The sequence below is a fragment of the Sinocyclocheilus grahami genome, unplaced genomic scaffold (assembly GCF_001515645.1).
Source record: "Sinocyclocheilus grahami isolate Dianchi unplaced genomic scaffold, SAMN03320097.WGS_v1.1 scaffold95.1, whole genome shotgun sequence".
In the NCBI taxonomy this organism is placed as follows: Eukaryota; Metazoa; Chordata; class Actinopteri; order Cypriniformes; family Cyprinidae; genus Sinocyclocheilus; species Sinocyclocheilus grahami.
This window is the reverse complement of record NW_015505274.1, coordinates 705,299-724,727: the sequence shown is the minus strand read 5'-3', so window position 1 is coordinate 724,727 and position 19,429 is coordinate 705,299. Positions and strand designations below refer to the sequence as shown.

General features: G+C 36.4%; 3 protein-coding genes across 3 annotated transcripts in view; 2 read left to right on the top strand and 1 right to left on the bottom strand.

Moving 5' to 3' along the window:
- Positions 1 to 257: 257 nt before the first annotated feature.
- LOC107587726 (inactive phospholipid phosphatase 7) lies at positions 258 to 3,936 on the top strand. The gene is made up of 2 exons (XM_016275608.1): positions 258 to 826; positions 2,775 to 3,936. The coding sequence occupies exons 1-2, from the start codon at positions 355 to 357 to the stop codon at positions 3,161 to 3,163; spliced, it is 861 nt and encodes a 286-aa protein (XP_016131094.1). The 5' UTR covers positions 258 to 354; the 3' UTR covers positions 3,164 to 3,936.
- A 1,853-nt stretch (positions 3,937 to 5,789) lies between these two features.
- On the top strand, positions 5,790 to 12,699 carry LOC107587662 (endothelial differentiation-related factor 1 homolog). Its single transcript, XM_016275521.1, has 5 exons — positions 5,790 to 5,973; positions 10,255 to 10,306; positions 10,385 to 10,545; positions 10,654 to 10,747; positions 12,386 to 12,699. The coding sequence occupies exons 1-5, from the start codon at positions 5,899 to 5,901 to the stop codon at positions 12,445 to 12,447; spliced, it is 444 nt and encodes a 147-aa protein (XP_016131007.1). The 5' UTR covers positions 5,790 to 5,898; the 3' UTR covers positions 12,448 to 12,699.
- Positions 12,700 to 17,613: 4,914 nt separating this feature from the next.
- LOC107587704 (bromodomain-containing protein 3-like) overlaps positions 17,614 to 19,429 on the bottom strand; it is a 21,147-nt gene continuing 19,331 nt past the window's right edge. Inside the window, exons 13-14 of the mRNA XM_016275587.1 lie at positions 17,960 to 18,028; positions 17,614 to 17,639 (exon numbers count right to left, since the gene is read on the bottom strand). Of these exons, the coding sequence (XP_016131073.1) occupies positions 17,614 to 17,639; positions 17,960 to 18,028 (95 nt within the window). The remainder of the gene's footprint in view (positions 17,640 to 17,959; positions 18,029 to 19,429) is intronic.

The window sequence follows — 19,429 nt, the reverse complement described above, 5'->3', positions numbered from 1 at the left end:
TGGATCTTTCTATTCATCAAAGAATCCTGAAAAAAATTTACTCAACTGTTTTAAATATTGATAATAATATTTTAAAAAAAGTATCAGCATATTAGAATGATTTTTAAATCAAGGATAAGGTGATTATCTTAGCAGAGTGCCATTTGTTTATCGAGATTTTCGGCAGCATGTGGATGCGTCTCATGTATCCAGGCGGCTGGAATGTCTATTTATAGTACAACTGGAATAGAAGTCGCAACACTAAGAACAGAGCAAGACATGATCTGGGAATGGACATAGACCGTTCACTGTCTCGCTGTGTGAAGAACTGGACAGGAAAACTCATTTAAGCTGGAAGGTCCGCAGAAAATCAAAATGCCTGCGAATCAGACTCGATCCAGGGCAAGGGAGCGAAACAATGCGCTGAACAGACCCGAGTTTATGTCTCTAAATCAGCCTTTGAAGAGCAGCAGCGCTGAAGCTCGCGGCACTGCACGGAGGCCGTCGCAGAGACACCAGCAAAGTCAAAACCAGCCGGGCACAAATGCGCAGCACGAGTCGCCCGAGAACAATAAGGAGAAGAAGGAATTACCAGAAGAAGACTGCATGCAGCTAAACCCGTCATTCAAAGGCATCGCTATGAACTCTCTTCTGGCCATTGATATCTGCATGTCTAAACGGCTCGGAGTGTGTGCGCACACCGCGTCGTCGTGGGGAAGCGTGCGCTCTATGGTCAAGCTGCTCGCGCTCACTGGCCATGGCATCCCGTGGATCTTCGGCACAATTGTGTGTCTTACTAGAAGCAACACGTTGGCGGGTCAAGAGGTTTTGGTCAATTTGCTGCTAGGTGAGCTTTAACGCATTTCTGACAAGGAGTGAAATAGCCTACTGGCTCTCTGGAGAGCGTCCGAATGTCTGTGAACGAGAGTCTGTGGCTATATAAACATTGCTATTTTGGTCGCATATGCTACTATGATTGAGAAATATCTCCATGTCAGCCACCATAGACCGAGTGTCTGACAGAAATAGTACATTCTCGTTTTATATATTGATTTTAGGATCATTTAGGACAATTTCAAGAAATAACTTCAGTGTTGGGTAGCCTATATAATGCTCTTTTTTTGTATTTGTAAAGCTCTATCTGAAAGGTGTACAAGGATTTAAATGTGATGTATATTTGTGTCCCACACTCCCACTGTTTACATATGAAGTATTTAATTCAAATGACTTTAAAATCAATGCAATGTACATAACTGAGAATGAAAATATTTATGTGTAAGATTGTAATTGTGATCAGGTATGTCAAGCACAGATGATTTTGATATCAATTTGAAACCCCATTGTGCTCATACTCAGGGTTTTTATCAGCTTGTGAGGATGCTGTTGGGTTTGTAGGTCAGTGGATGAGGGAATACAAGGATAAGTGTTCTGACTGAGAGATGCATGTGACTAGCTCATTACACTCAGAAACGCTTTTTATTTATACTCTAGAAATGATTATCTTTACTACTTTCTTTTAACGAAACTGAATTGAAACTGAAACCCGAAATGAATATTCTCTCATCATTTACTCGCCCTCATGCCATCCCAGATGTATACGACTTTAGCCTATTTGTTCTGCAGTACACATATGAAGATTTCAAGTCAAATATTTCATCACAATAGCTCCATACAATGCAAGTGAATGGCGACCAAAACTTTGAAGCTCCAAAAAGCTCATGACTGTAATGTAAAAGTAATCCATTGGTTTAATGCATGTCTCTGAAGTGATGTAAATCTTTATTTAGTGTTTTATAGTAGTCTCTTTGGCATTCACGATTTCAAGCTTGAATACATTTATTACTGCAATCTTGCGCTCTGTGAATGTGTCAAATATAAAGATTGAAATATCAGTCTTGCCAGAGATGTTCCTATTATTATGGGAAGATACCAACCTCTTGAGCTCAGCCATTGGGGAAAGCTTAAAGGTTAGCTTGGATCACATATGCTTTGATAACCAATCACATTTTAGCATGGATGTCATCGAACATCCAATAAATCTAAACGGCTCAAGTTATTCCGTTAGTTCTAACATGATATTTATAAATTAGTAGTGGAGACACATTGGACATAAGAAAGTAGAGGGTCTTTCGAGCATTCCTTGATTTTTCCTTACTTATTTACATGCTTATCCTTTGAATTGTTATATAAAAGCAATATTACACTCGCAAGAGTGTGTTATAGCTGTTTATTACACGGCTCTGTGGAATACTTGATTCTGATTGGTCAGTCGCGACATTCCGAGGTATGCTATCCCTCGATAACAACCGGTAAAAGCTAATAACACGGGCTCATCCGGGTAACAGCAGTCGGCCGCTCTACTCTTTCGTGAACTATTTTTTCTTGGTGGAAGCTTTGCGTTTGTTTAGCTAATAAAATATTCAAAATAGTGTACAATTATTTAATTATGTCCACAACTTTCTCGCAACTGTTGTGTTCACGGAAGCTTTGCGTTCAAATATTTCAACTCAAATCAATATTTCGCGTCTAATTATTTACTTATGTGGCAAGTAGCCGTATAATAAGCGGGATCATGTACATCCAGCCGGTTGTTATCTCAGAATAAACCCCTTCAGGCTGATACAAGATCCTGATCACCTTGTCGGGGTTTATTCTGAGATAACAACCGGCTGGATGTACATTATCCCTTACATACCATGACAGGTGTGATGACTTGTGGCCAAATCACAGCCATAAACATTCTTGTGAGTCTGATTTTGCTTTATAACATAAATGTAAATATCATTGCTTTACAGCACTCTTACTGGATGTGATGACTGTAGCAGGCATGCAGAAGTTGGTGAAGCGCAAAGGGCCGTGGGAAATGGCGCCCAGTTTCCTTGACTACCTGGCCATGGACATCTATTCTTTCCCAGCAGCCCATGCAAGCCGAGCAGCCATGGTATCTAAATTCCTGTTGGCACACTTGGTGCTTGCAGTTCCTCTGCGTATTTTGCTTGTGTTATGGGCAGTCCTAGTTAGCATGTCCCGTGTGTTGCTGGGTCGTCACCATCTGACAGATGTCGGATGTGGCTTTGCCTTGGGATTCCTTCATTACAGTTTAGTGGAGATGGTGTGGCTGTCCTCCAACACTTGTCAGACTCTAATATCCATTGGAACATTCAACTGGAGCCCCCTCTACTGATCAGTATGTCTTTTGAAGGATTTCAAAAGTCGCCGTGTGTTTTTATTTTTTGTCAATTCATGTCAATTGCCCTACATCTATTCTAAAAAGTGTGTGATAGAAACATTTTCTAACACATTACCTTAAGCAGCACACATCCATAATCTTGATCTGACCATTTCTTGTTCCAATTCTGCCAAAGCAATATAACGAGAAGCGCTTTGGAAAAGCGTCAGGTGCACAGTTTTTCACTTTAAAAGAAAGGATGCTGATACAAGTATTTTTTATTGCTAACAGTGGTGAAGGCCAAATTAGTTGGTTGATGGATTTTACTGATCACAGTAAGCGAGCGAAACATTTGCTCAGGGACTTTATCAAGCAGCATAATGAGTCATTTCAGATTTCTATTTTCTTGGAATTGTATGTAATTTTCATACTATTAACAATGCATTTGAGAAAATGCTTTAAATGAAACCACCATGGATAATTTGAGACTTTTTGGACTGTTTAAATTCAAGTGTACTGATATTTCATGATACTCTGAATAAGCATTCAAACGGAACATTTCAAGCACATTTTTCACTTTTACCCAAAATTGCAACATTGTTTATATGAAATTGTATGTTGTTTAATTCCAATCGCTGCAAGCCCCAGATGTGCCATTTTGTATGATTTCCACAGCAGTGTTATGTATGGTATGGGCCTTCCGGAAATAAATCAATCCCTTCAATGAATTTGATACATGATTGTTGTAAACCGAACATCTTATAATGCTGTACAGATTGAAAAAAAAGCATAAATGATACATAAATTAAACAAGTTGTACATCTGTTATCTTTTATCAACAGGGTTTATTAATTTTGAGTAAACTTAAAATACTGTGATTATGTGTGTATGCTAGTGTGTGATAATTTAACTTTTTTTTGGGATTCTTCATGCCTGAAAATGCAGAGATTAATATTTACAACTGTAGGGGTATCTATAATCATATGATGATGCGATATGAATTAAACACAGCTTATGGAACATGATGGCAACTTTGTACATTATAACAGTAAAAAACTTCAAGAAATTCTCTAGATTATCTCAGAAGCTGTTATGATGAGTAAACATCCACAGATGGTAAATGAGAGACAACAAAAGTCTTATTACTTTCTTGAAAGTTGATGTGATAAAAATACTACAAACACGCATTGTATTTATATTTCTTGTTTTACATAAATGTGCTACAGAAGCTTTTATTGAAATGGTAGCTTAATATTTGAGCAGCTGTCAATGTCAGTCTCCCCATGCACCCTCTTTTGCTTATAGCAGTGATCTGCCAGTGCCTGACCCTGACTCAGCAGTCTATAAATACCAGCAGGGGTCAGTCCATCTTCATGCTACCAACTATTAGAAACCCAGCAATGGGTCCTGTGACCTACTTACATACATACACACATGTAAATACTGCTCACTACTGACAGAGTTGATTTTTGTTTAATAAGCTTCATACACTATTGAAAAATCCCATGAAGTGTAATGAATGTATAATGAATGTATACTTATAATTGTATAATGGAAGAGGAAACCTCTTGTTTCTCTACAGATCCTGGTCATAGAGTTTCTTTGAGCAAAATTCCATTGCAGACTGAGCAAAATTCTTAAAGGTATTAAAGTAATATTCAGTAGAACAAAAATACAATTGTTCGTTAAGATTACAAGAACCGTTACACAAAACACCTCATGACACATAATGAAAAATTGATCATTTGTTTCCAAAAAGCACAAATGAAAATAAACAAACAAATAAATACATACATAAAGATAAATTAAAATCAATCAATCATACACTCATACATGCAAAAATACATGCTATTTATAAATAATTTTCACTGGCCTCTAGTTTTACAACTTAGGCTACTGTTTGTTTTCTTTATCTAGTTTAATGCTTAGTCAATAAATAAAGATAAAAGGATTCAATTAAATTGTACATTTGTAGGTTCAGACAAATTTTACATTAACAAAGTAATAATTATAAAAGTTAGAAATGTATGTTAAATACAACTCCATTAATTAATACAGCAGACATGCCTTTATTTATTTTATTGTAACGTATTATTTACAGAGAGAACATTTGCCAAAATCAAACCCTCCGACTAAAGATTATATTAAGTTTAACCCTATTAATTGGCAAGTATTCAAATAATTATTACAAATTTTATTGGACCTTTATCTAAGTATAACATTTGAACTTGCAAATTTACAATTTAATTAAATCCTTTTATCTCTCACTCCAAACTTTATTGACTAAGCATGAAACTAGACAAAGAACATATTGTTACCTGAAAAGAAAGAGTAAGTTTTAGGAGCATTCAAAAAAAAAAAAATAAGATGCTCTAAGAAAATTAGATGCATAAGATGTTCTTTGGACCATTCTCAAATAAACAAATAAATACTTTGTCATTCCTTTATGTTGTTGCGTCAGATGCCATGCAGGGCAAATTAAAAGTTTTGATAATTCATAACGCAGTTTATTATAATATAAGACAGATTAAAACACAATTGTATGCTTTCTCTGCACCTTTTTAAATAGACATACACACAATACGATACACGTTAATACACGTTAAAGGGGCTTGTTGACGTGTGCCTGCCTCATCGTGACGTATATCCGGTTTAGGTCAGCAGCATAAAGAGCAGGGGACGTGCCCGAGAAGTTGAACGGTCCGTTGTTGTCTAAAAACCAAACACTTCTACAAATAATTGTCGACAACATGGCAGAGAGTGACTGGGATACAGTGACAGTTTTGAGGAAGAAGGGATCGGCTGCGCAGTCAAAGTCGAAGCAGGTATTTCACATCCATCTGCTACATAGTTTGCTGACGCTATTAGTTCACGTTTGACAAACACATTGTTGCTGTGACCTGCTTTCAAATATTTCGCCTCAAATAACGCGCAAAATGGCTTTAATTTGTCTCACGGTTTCAAACATCGAGCTGAGGATAAATACAGCAGTAATAATATCGTATCATTGGTCGAATTAGCCAGGGCAGGAAACGTGGTGGAAGCACTGATCTATAAAAGAGAACTGGATCGCTCGAGACGTCATAAACGTGAAGCCACCGCGCCGCCATATTGGTATTCCCTAATTATATTGAATTAAAGGGATCATATGATGCGATTTAAATTTTTCCTTTCTCTTTGGAGTGCTACAAGCTCTTGTTGAGTAAAGAAGATCTGCAAAGTTGCAAAGACTAAAGTCTCAAATCCAAAGAGATATTCTTTATAAAAGTTCAGAGTCAGCCACACCCTCCTAAAACGGCTCGTTCTAACACGCCCCCACATGTCTACGTCACGATGTGGGAAGATTTGCATAACGCCGCCCAAATGTTCACGCAAAGAAAGAAGGCGTAATTTTTTATTCTCGCTGTAGTATTGTTGTTGCCGCCGCTGCCATGTCGTGGAGACGCTGTGTGTTTCGTTTTTGCGGTCACAAAAATTGGGCTGCACGCGGACTGTGCGCGCGGAGACTTCTGATGATGGAAATCCCGCCCCCACTCACTGATGTCACCGTCCATCGCGGTGTTTCACTCTAGACACCGTCCGATGCCAATTTGGTAGACATCGCCCAACCCTAATTTCCTGCATAATTACATACATAAAGAAATATATTTTGTGATGGATCAGTTCTGTCGTCAGTGCGCAGCAGACACACACACTAAACGATTTCAATATATCGCTTATCCTGCCCATAAAGACCATTAACATTGCAGATAACAAATGAAGTAAAAATGTATTTACATACACGTATCTTAAAAACTAATCCTGAGTGACTGATACACTTCATGAACCTAGGAGAGGAGGTAATTCTGACTTTGCTTTGACAATCTGGCGCTTCTGAATCAGCGACTGTAAGTATGTTTTGTTATTAGTTTAAGTATTTGCTATTGACTGTTCAAATGCGGAGTTTTGCGCATCGTGCGTGTGTGTGTGTGTGTGTGTGTGTGAGAGAGACGGACAGCGTCACATCACAGTAGAGTCAGCTGTCTTAACCGCGGCTTGTGTACTGCATCATTACTGTATCTGTTCCCTTTTCGGGCTTGAACTGATGGTAAAACTAATGACATTATTTACTGTCTTTACATTTATTTTGAAAGATGAAGCTCGTGATTATGGTAAGGGGTGTTACATTTCCGACGAGTGCTTGCAGTGTTCGGCCAATCACAATGCACTGGGTCAGCTGGCCAATCAGAGCAGACTGCGCTTGTCGGAAGGAGGGGGCTTTGTTGAAAACGAAGCGTTTGAGAGAGGCGGGGCATAGTGGACCTACAATAATGTACAGTATTTGAAAAAGAATTAAAGAATTATTGTATTTTTTAAACATTAAAGCATGTCAACATATTCTGTTACACGAAATACACAAAATAATGATCTTTAAAAAAGCACCATATGACCCCTTTAAATATATGGACCATATAACATACATTTTACTGTTCTTCGATGTTTAATTTGTTTCAATAAATCCATCAAGTTTTTATGACAGCCACCATTGTTTATATTTCAAAAAAACGAATTGTAGAAATATTATGTAATTGTAACTAGTATTTTAAAACTTCATTAAGTGTAATTTTAACAAATCAGTCAATTTTAACCTTAAATACAACTCCATTAATTAATACAGCAGACATGCCTTTATTTATTTTATTGTAACGTATTATTTACAGAGAGAACATTTGCCAAAATCAAACCCTCCGACTAAAGATTATATTAAGTTTAACCCTATTAATTGGCAAGTATTCAAATAATTATTACAAATTTTATTGGACCTTTATCTAAGTATAACATTTGAACTTGCAAATTTACAATTTAATTAAATCCTTTTATCTCTCACTCCAAACTTTATTGACTAAGCATGAAACTAGACAAAGAACATATTGTTACCTGAAAAGAAAGAGTAAGTTTTAGGAGCATTCAAAAAAAAAAAAATAAGATGCTCTAAGAAAATTAGATGCATAAGATGTTCTTTGGACCATTCTCAAATAAACAAATAAATACTTTGTCATTCCTTTATGTTGTTGCGTCAGATGCCATGCAGGGCAAATTAAAAGTTTTGATAATTCATAACGCAGTTTATTATAATATAAGACAGATTAAAACACAATTGTATGCTTTCTCTGCACCTTTTTAAATAGACATACACACAATACGATACACGTTAATACACGTTAAAGGGGCTTGTTGACGGTTTAATTTGTTTCAATAAATCCATCAAGTTTTTATGACAGCCACCATTGTTTATATTTCAAAAAAACGAATTGTAGAAATATTATGTAATTGTAACTAGTATTTTAAAACTTCATTAAGTGTAATTTTAACAAATCAGTCAATTTTAACCTTCAATATTATAGTAATGTTGTACCAACTGACTCTCATGTATATTTTAGTTGAGAGATTTTTTTTTCCTTAAGAAAATTTTGCATGTACTGTACCTGATATATATCCAAAATAATCGATATCGAATCGGTAATTGAATCGCAAGCTTGTGAATGAGAATCAAATCGTGAAATTTGTGTCAAAACCCAGCCCTAATTTACTACTAATCACAGAACCGGCTTTACCAGGGTATATACAGGAATCATGGAGTTAAATTTAATACCTTTTTAAGACTCTTTCCATACATTTTAAGAACTCATCGCCACTCCCAAGTTTTAACCGGTTACATCGGCGACACTTTAACTTACATTTACTATATATTGATTGTAAGATAGCGCAACCAATCAGACTTACTTTGTGATAACTCCTTATCAATACAACATGATTCAGAAGTGGCGAACGAAGCACAAGAGAATTAATTGAGTGACTAACCAATGCAACCCAAGAAACAAGAATAAACAAAACAACTGACAACTTATTGAGGAGGGAAAATAAAGCTCTCCGAGCTAACGGGGCGATGAGATCACAGAGTATATTCAAAAGATGTATTTGTCACATCAACTCAAACCATAGTTGTTTTGTGGAACACTTCTCATGACAAACATCTGACTGATCAGACAGTTTACCTGTGATTTATGGAGTGCTTGATTTGATGCAGACTTGACAGAGTGCCAGTACTGCACCTGATCGTGTCTGAATGATCATGGAAGGTAAAATAATGATCACAACTATTACATAATTTTAGTTGTGCATCCCAAGCCCATGCCAGTAAAATAATAAACAGCCCAAAGTAGCTACTCCCAAATATAAAAATGTAATTTTCATCCCTAAAATACATATTTTACAGTCACTGTTATGCACATTTATCATAAACACAGCTCAATATGCTTCCTACTAGTGTGGCCCAAAACATTTAGCACAGTTTTATTACAGGTAGAATGCAAAATATTTCAGTACAAGCATTTCAACCAAATGTAATTTATGCAATATTTCAAACCTTTAACCCACTGGGGAAAATCAACCCATGGCAACAGTTTAAAAGCAGCCCAATTTCGTGGGAAAAACCACAACAACCCTGCATCCAACACCAGCTGCAGAAGTCAGATTTTACTAATCACGGGTCAAAAGTAAGGAGAGATAACTGACAAGATGTTGGAGGATTTGCTCCTCAACAGATCCCGAGCTCATTGACAAATATCTTTAATCGTAGGATGTGCTCCTTTTACACAGTGATCGCGAAATGGAAAGTGAAAGTGAACTACGACTGCGAGCGCTCATTCAAAGGGGATTTAAATACCCCACATATTGATAGCGGTGCCCTGATGCGCGAAAATTATATACAATATTAAAATGTTTGCGGGAGCGGATGGGAGCGTGCGGTAATGGTCAGAAATTCAGCGTGAGCGGGATCAACAAGTCCCGCACTATCATGCAGCGGCGCAGTCAGTCAGATTCCATAAATAAAATACACAGAACCCCACTATTCGACAAATATACATAAAGAAAAGATGATACAAAATGTGATACCTTGGATAATGGCGTTTAAGACTTTTTAAGGGCCTTAATTTTCTCTAAATTGATTTATAAATTTTTAATACTTTAAGACCCCGCGGACACCCTGTTTACTGATGAGATGCGCATGAAAATCGAATTCGGTTATTTGCAGAGCCCTAACAATAACAGTACTTTTGTTTCAGGCTATTATATCTGCTCAGAGGAAGGGAGATGCTGTCGAAACCTCTAAGAAATGTAAGAACATAAAAACCTTTTCTTATATAATCAATGTATTTTATAACTGGAATTAAATGAATCATTTATTTTTGGAAGGGGCTGCTGGACAGAACAAACAGCATGTTGTGACCAAGAACACAGCCAAGCTGGACAGCGAGACAGAGGAGCTCAGCCACCAGAGAGTGCCTCTGGAAGTAGGGAAGGTGATCCAGCAGGGCCGCCAGAATAAAGGCCTCACCCAGAAAGATCTGGCTACTGTGAGTATTTGCCAGACTTACTGTATGATTCAATTCAATTCAAAATTCATCTTTAATTTCACCGTTCATGTGTAGTTATTTAAATATAATATATTGTGTTTCTTGCAGAAAATCAATGAGAAGCCACAGATCATTGCAGAGTATGAATCTGGGAAGGCCATCCCCAATAATCAAGTCATGGGGAAGATTGAGCGAGCCATTGGTAGGATTTTGATTGTGCTGAACCATACATCACTATCCCATAAGCCTGGGACACACCAAGCCGACAGTCAGCTGTCAGGCCATTGTCGGGCTAGTTTTTTTTAGTGTGTTCCACACGTCCGATCTCGTCGTGCTCAAGCCGGCGGCAGTTTGCCCGATTCAACATGTTGAGTTGGCGTCGGCGTGAGTGAGAACTCTGATTGAATGCTCAGACAGAAGGCAGATTTAATTTGACATGATCTTAACCCAAGCATTCCAATATGCAAATATTTTCATTACAACATGAGCCGCTTAAATTAAGAAATTTATCAACAAAACTGATATTCAAAATGGTAAGCAAACGCTGCTTTGTTTACATTTCGTATATCTGTGTATATCTCATATACCCTTGTCTCATTTTCTCCTTTTGAATGACAAATATATACTATTGATAGCTGCTGATATAGACAGTTAATTCCTCTGTGTTAGTTTGCAGTCGGCTGAAGTCTGAGCGGTGTGTTCAAGCACAGCTTTTCGGTCCAGATGCCGCTGACATGAGGCTTTCGAAGTCGGCTTGGTGTGTCCCGGCCTATGAACTGTGTCTCATATTTTTAAATACCAGGGTCATTGTAGAAATGCCCTATTTGTAGGCCTATGGGTCACTTGCAATATATTCTGCAACCAAGTGTCTGAAAATTGGAATCCCAAGATAAAATTGATTAGGTATTCGGCCTGTCATGTGGTCCATTTATGGATTCTCCATAGATTTATGTAGAACAAAAAAAGTAAAATCAGTGGGGTCAGTATGATTTATTTAAAACATTTTTTAATGGTTTTGAAAGAAGTCTCTTATACTCATTAAGGCTGCATGAAAAATACAGTAAAACACAGCAATATTGTAAAATTATTTTGGTTTAAAATATTTTCTTTTTATTTTAATACTGTAAAATGTAATATTTTTTCTGTGTTGGCAAAGCTGAATTGTCAGCATCATTACTCCGGTCTTCAGTGTCACATGATCCTTCAGAAATCATTTTAATATGCTGATTTGCTGCTAATGAAACATTTCTTATCAATGTTGAAAACGGTTGTAAACCACATTTATTTGAAGTGAATTTTTTAGTTTATATATTGAATTATTTAATTTTTGTTGTAACATTATCAATGTCCAATAAAAGTATTAATTTCTTGAAAATAAATAATTAAATTTAAACATTTGTTACAAGAACTAGTATTATTTTTAATATATTAAAATAATAATAATAATAATAAACCAGTGCTGTCAAAATTAGCGCAATAAATATTAGGGGGTAAAAAAAATTTTTCCTAGAGACATCAGTAGTATTAGTATCAGTGATACTTGTCTTCAGTCATAAAATGTCATTAAACAAGTATTTTTAAAAAATACTGTCTTTATATTGTTTCTACATTCATTTGAAGATTGAACGTGAAATTATTGCATTACAAAAGTAACAACCTTAATGTTAGGTGGGATAAATCGTGATTAATTTCAGAAAATATATATTTTTTTTTATAGATTGACAGCACTATAATAAACACAAAATACTGCATTCCTTTCGAACAGAACAAATTACATTTGAATTCATTTTGTAGCCTTTGTTGTTCCTCATTGTTTAAATATTTTCTGTTTCATTTTTAGGCCTTAAATTGCGTGGAAAGGAAATTGGGATGCCTCTTGATTCTGGCCCAAAGAAGAAATGAGTACAAAATCCTCGAAAGGTCCACCATTCACTGAAACCTTTCAGTACTTGTATGGTCTTTACAGTTAATCTTTATTAATTGCTGCATTATATCATATTTTCTAAATTCAATGGTGGACCAGACATGTTCATATTGCCACCTACACAAAAGGCTTTTTATCTAATGTTTTATGTCAGATGATGAAGACTTGGATTAATATTATTATCAATTGTTTTTCAGCTTGCTCACTGCTTTGAAATAAAAACTTATTTCTAATGTCTGATTAAATGATTCTGCACTTTGTTTCCAGATAATGCAATTCAATAATTCATCATTTGGAGTACTGGGAACCTGATTTGTTAAACGCTCAGTTTAATGTTAAATGTTTGGTTATAATATCAAACTTTGTTGTACAGCCGAGGCCAAAATTTTGAGAATGACAAATATTAATTTTCACAAAGTCTACTGCCTCGGTTTTTGTCCCTCTTCACCAAGAAAATTAACTTAATCCCAAAAACATTTCCACTGAATTTCAGCCTTGCCACAAAAGCACCAGCTGACATCATGTCAGTGATTCTTTCATTAACACCGGTAAGAGTGTTGATGAGGACAAGGCTAGAGATCACTCTGTCATGCTGATTGAGTTAGAATAACAGACTGGAAGCTTTAAAAGGAAGGTGGTGCTTGAAATAATTGATCTTCTTCTATCAACTATGGTTACCTGCAAGGAAACACGAGCAGTCATTGCTTTGCACAAAAACGGATTCACAGGCAAGGATAATGCTGCTAGTAAGATTGCAACTAAATCAATCATTTATCGGATCATCAAGAACTTAAAGGGAAGAGGTTCAATTGCTGTGAATAGGGCTTCAGGGCACCCAAGAAAGTCCAGCAAGCGCCAGGACCGTCTCCTAAAGCTGATTCAGCTGCGGGATCGGGGCACCAACAGTGCAGAGCTTGCTCAGGAATGGCAGCAGGCAGGTGCGAATGCATCTGCACGCACAGTGAGGCCAAGACTTTTGGAGGACAGCCTGGTGTCAAGAAGGGCAGCAAAGAACCCACTTCTCTCCAGGAAAAACATCAGGGACAGACTGAAATTCTCCAAAAGGTAGAGGGATTGGACTGCTGAGGACTGGGGTAAAGTCATTTTCTCTGATGAATCCCCTTTCTGATTGTTTGGGGCATCCGGAATAAAGCTTGTATGGAGAAGAAAAGGTGAGCGCTACCATCAGTCCTGTGTCATGCCAACAGTAAAGCATCCTGAGACCATTCATGTGTGGGGTTGCTTCTCAGACAAGGGTGTGGGCTCTACTCACAATTTTGCGTAAGAACACAGCCATGAATAAAGAATGGTACAAAAACATCCTCCTAGAGCAACTTCTCCCAACCGTCCAAGAACAGTTTGGTGATGAACAATGCCTTTTCCAGCATGATGGAGCACCTTGCCAAAAGGCAAAAGTGATAACTAAGTGCCTCGGGGAACAAAACATCTACATTTGGTGTCCATGGCCAGGAAACTCCCCAGACCTTAATCCCATTGAGAACTTGTGGTCAATCCTCAAGAGGCGGGTGGACAAACAAAACCCCACAAATTCTGACAAACTCCAAGCACTGATTGTGCAAGAATGCGCTGCCATCAGTCAGGATGTGGCCCAGAAGTTGATTGACAGCATGCCAGGGCGACTTGCAGAGGTCTTGGAAAAAGAAGGGTCAACATTGCAAATACCGAGTCTTTGCATAAACTTATTGTGATTGTCAATAAAAGCCTTAGACACTTATGCAATTCTTGTAATTATACTTCAGTATACCATAGTAACATCTGACAAAAAAGATCTAAAAACACTGTAGCAGCAGACTTTGTGAAAGTCAATATTTGTCATGCTCAAAACTTTTGGCCACGGCTGTACTCTCTATGCACATGAGCTTGCACTCGGAACCATTAAACGTTTCAGGTTTGCAGTCGGACGCGCATTCAGGCGGACGTTGTTGCCACAGGCAGCCGCTGGCGTCTGAGTTTAACTAGCCGCTGTTTTCCCCTCGAATTACTACACGAAACCGTGAACTGTTGATCAAATGTGAATACTACAGAAGAGCAGGTTCTCATAAAACTATCTTGTTCATATAATTAAACTACTATCAGCTCATTTTCAACTGCATGAAACCTCGCCAGCCAACAAAATGCAGAGAGGATTGACGGAGCGCTGTCGTTTAGCCGAGAAGGCGATGTCGGAGTGCTACGCGCTGCTGGTTTAGCAGCTGGAGCAGTAGTTACCTGAACCGCAGTCAGAGCTCGTGGTACAGCCAGTATGGCAACCAGTCAGTTGTGGTACGGGACAAAACAAGACTGAAAGACTCCTATAGCACTGGACAATCCCGGATTTGTGCTGTTATGTGATCGTGGTATTCTTCTCGTGACTGATCATTCGCTTCACACACATTTGATTGTTACCGACCATCAACAGAACTGTGATCTGTCCACAATCCACATGTCATTATTTCAGACAGTCGGGTGCTCATGCTTACACTGAGATTCATGAACAATGCATCATACAGTATTTTGAACATGTATACAGTGCCACAGCAGTGTGGATGGAGGAACATCACCTGTTTATTATAGTTACTAATGAGTAACGTTAAAACTCAGTTTAACCAACTGAAAATCCTAATTTGAACGCAGATTCAAAGTGAGCACGTATTTTATTTGACTGGATATCCCAAATGAACAAACTACTTTATTCAAGTTAGTGAACATGTTTATCACTGGTTGCAGTGTTTTTCCGTGGAAAAAGATAATGAAAGTATCTATCAATCTATCTGACACTGCATTATGCATTACACGAGTTGCCCAGTGATTTATAGTTATATATATATATATATATATATATATATGAACCTCTACAATTTTGTAATGTGAATGACTTTTTTTTTCACTCAAAATGGTAACAAACTTATTTATATGCATTGTTTTATATTAAATATGAAATCTTAATAATACAGTAATAGACTAATAATAGACCCTGTATTATGTATGTTGTATCGATTTTTCACATTTCCTTTTATGGAGCTTTGGTGCCTCCAAAAAAAATGTAAAAATGTTTGTTAAATCGAGATTTAAATGACTTAAGCTGGCACATTTTGACATTACACTGCTCAAGAAAGTATTTTTCATCCTAAAAATACAAAAGAAATAAAAATAGATACATCAAGTGCACTCAAATAAATATATCTACATAGTAAAAAGACACTCCTATGGGTTTTTGTGATTTATTTACGAAAAACGAGGGGCTCAGTGTCCAAATCTCAGATTAGCTTATACATCAGATATTATCATGTAAGTCTGTGCCAAAACATACTTGTCAACTTGCTTTAACTTGCTGAACTTAACATATGCAGTGCTACCGATTTTAAAATTGTACTCGAAAGAATGACATTTACATGTTATAAACTGCTCAAAAAGTTTTAAGAAATATACTGTAAATTGGCATGCAATACACAAATGTTCTCTCTCTTTCTCGCATAAAAAAGAACTAAAATACTTAGACCCCAAGACAGAGTTGACGAATAAGTAGTGAATATACATTTATATCTGTAATTATATATCCTATGTATCTTTATATCTCTGTCTGCATCATGAAGCTCAGTTGTATTTACTGGACTCTGCTGGAGGAATTGAGGAACAGGAGCTGTAACAAAAATTATCTTAGAGACAAGGTAAGTTATAGTCACAAGGAGCATGTAATGAAATACAGTGGTATAATGAATTAAATCAAAGCATAATTAAAAGCATCCTACATATAAGAAAACCAATGAAGTCACTTAACATCACAATTTTTGATGTATTTTCATGATTTAAAAAAAAAAATTTCTATACACATTGGCTTCAACTTGATCAGTTATACCGGACCCATTTTACTTTATTTTAGTGTGCCAACTAAACGTAAGGCAACAATATCACATCCAATGATTTTGAGGGGTTCAGAGTTCAATTCAAGGCTGTTAAATGAAATAAAACCTTGCCAATGCCACAAATGAGTGGCATTACTGCAGCCACAAGAAGAAAGAAAAAATAACCTCTAATACATTCATATTTTTTTTTATAAAGATTATCAGTCATGGTCCATTTCCAAACTATTCTGGATACATGGCAAGAGGTGTCTAGGTACCATTGAAAGCATTCAATACACCATTTGAGAAACACTAAAGGAAAATAAAGTTATTAAAATTGAGAACATACATTAGTTGTAATACTTTCAACTAAAAATAACTATTGTCAAACACATATCCTTCTGAAAATAAATCTAGCACTGCTGCTTGAAATCTTCTCAAAGAGAAATACTCAATTTCATCTTTCTCTTAACCGAAATCTCCTTTAAGTGGCTATTTGTGCAAGAGAGCTAGTCTTCACTTGGTTTTCCCCATGGAAGAATTTCATTGAGGCTGATTCAATCCAATCTGCAGCCTTGTGGGTGTTTCTAACATCTGAATGTATTTTACCATTATTTTTGATACCCCCATTTCATACATACTGAATTTAAATCACAACTTTGATTGTCCTATGAGTGGACTTAGTAAAGATGAGGCATATCAGATAGAACGTAGGAAATTAGAGAGTTAGGGCTAGGGCACCTACATATTAATAGTAAAAAAATAAAATAAAGACGAGTCCGAATAAAAAACAAACAAACGAATGAGCGTATGATATAGATTAAAAACGAACAAACAAAAAAAATTCCGACATAATTCTACATTAAATACTGAGACCGCATCGGAAAAGAAAATTTACAGTTGAAATAGCCAAAAATGATTGCGAAGCCTCTGAAAACGGTTTAATAATGATACTGACCGTTTCCTGATGCAGTCTAGAGTACTAGTGAGTTATGCTGAGTTGAATTTCTTACATTTAAACTGGTCAACTGGAAACATTTCTGTTGAAAACACACAATTTTGTGCCTTTTTGGATTAAAAAAAATAAATAGATTCTCTTAAAAATGGTAGCAATGAAGAGTATGATCATAGTCAGCAAAATAAATGTGGAATGAGTTGAAAAGTCATGCCAACATGACAGAACCACACAAGAGTGAGAGAGCTGATAATTCATTGTTCCTTCAGATTTTGAGACTTTGTGTAGCTACTCGATCAGTAAAAATGCAGCCAGGCATTTGTCAGTTTTTACACTAATGCATGTTTTCAGTATGGATCTAACGAGCAGCAACCTAAAGAAGAAAGAAAGAAAAAGAAAAAAACAACGGACACAGAACCGTTTCACCTCCACAACTGACAGATTTTCAAAAAAACAAAAAAAAAAACTTTTTTTGTGTCTTTTTTTTCTTCCTCTGGTGATACCAGGCGTAATATATATATATATATATATATATATATGAACCTCTACAATTTTGTAATGTGAATGACTTTTTTTTTCACTCAAAATGGTAACAAACTTATTTATATGCATTGTTTTATATTAAATATGAAATCTTAATAATACAGTAATAGACTAATAATAGACCCTGTATTATGTATGTTGTATCGATGCCCGAATCTGAAGAACTGCTGCTGCCACTCAGCCGAGATGGCCCACCCCCCTGCGCTGACCCTGCCTTCTCTGCTGGGAACAGGAAAGACAAGTGATTGCGACCTTCAATATGTGTGAGAAAAACAAACACTGAAGGTGCATATTTTATGCAACCCATTTCCGTTAAGAGCTTTGTCTCTATATTGTTACTTTAAACGCCTTTACCCACACCTGCAGCTGTGTATTATGATAAAGCAGAGACGTGCACAAAGAAAGCAAAGAAGTGGTCTTGAAAGGACAGAATATATTACGTGCACACCAAAGCAGCTGATATCAAGTGAAGTCAGTTAGTTACAGCACAAACAACCACATTCATCAGTTATTAGCCTCTTTAGCAGGTTTAACCAGGGTTCAACAGCAAGGATTTTTTTTATGCCAGTAGTTCAGACTTCCCATGCTGGCCCTAACACAAAACAAAATCAATTTTATTAAAATAAATAAATAAATACTAAATTTATAATTTAATATTTACCTGTATAAATTAGAAATTCAATTTTTAAATTTTTTATTGAATTAAGTACAAAAATATCTACATGCACTTCTATTTCAACGTTTGCAGTAAGATTTTTAATCTTTCTGAAAGAAGTCTCTTGTGCTCACCAAGGCTGCATTTATGTGATCCAACGTAAAAAGAGTAATATTGAGAAATATTATTACAATTGAAATTTTTTTTTTTTTTACAGGGTATTTTGATGAGCAGTTATGGTTCAAAAGTTGAAGAACTTCATAAGAACATCATTTATGTGAAACTGAAATCTTAACTTTATAAACATATTTGTCACTTTGGATCATTTAATGCATTCTTGCTGAATAAAAGTATTAACTTCCTTCAAAAAAAAAAAAAAAAATCTGACCGCAAATTTATAAACAACATTGTATAGACAGTTATTATAATCATACAGTAACTCCAAGACAACAATAAATTCATGTACATTTTAGATAGAAAATGATGGCATTTATTGTTTTGTAATTTAAACGCATTATTACAGAATCTACCAAGAATATTAAAAGTCAAAGACCATTAAATACTATAAAAATTTAAATAAAAGATTTAATCTAGTTAACAAGTTTAAAAAGTTGACAAGCAAAATTAGCTAGCACATTCTTAAAGGGGTCATATGATGCGATTAAAATTTTTCCTGGATCGCCAGATCGGCTTTCACCGTGGACGAAGCGGAGTCCAGCCCGGGGTCGTCACATGTGGTTGCCGCAAGCCCTCCGGACGCTCCTTTATCGAATCCGCCGGCCGCGCTGTTTTCAAGCCCGCCGCCTCTGCTCACTCTAGCCCCCGGCCTCTGCTCATCTAGGCCGCCGCTCACTCTAGGCCACCGTGTGTGATGCTGTGTTTCGTTGCGAAAGCGAAACTACTTTGTTTGTCCTTCCAAAAATGGACATGACTAGAAATCAGTGGTTAAGTTGTATTTACAACAC

Coding starts and splice junctions, on each gene's coding strand:
- LOC107587726 (XM_016275608.1), top strand. CDS start 355: ATGCCTGCGAATCAGACTCGATCCAGGGCAAGGGAGCGAAACAATGCG. Junction 827..2,774: donor TTTGGTCAATTTGCTGCTAG/GTGAGCTTTAAC, acceptor ATTGCTTTACAG/CACTCTTACTGGATGTGATG.
- LOC107587662 (XM_016275521.1), top strand. CDS start 5,899: ATGGCAGAGAGTGACTGGGATACAGTGACAGTTTTGAGGAAGAAGGGA. Junction 10,307..10,384: donor TGTCGAAACCTCTAAGAAAT/GTAAGAACATAA, acceptor TATTTTTGGAAG/GGGCTGCTGGACAGAACAAA. Junction 10,748..12,385: donor GAAGATTGAGCGAGCCATTG/GTAGGATTTTGA, acceptor TTTCATTTTTAG/GCCTTAAATTGCGTGGAAAG.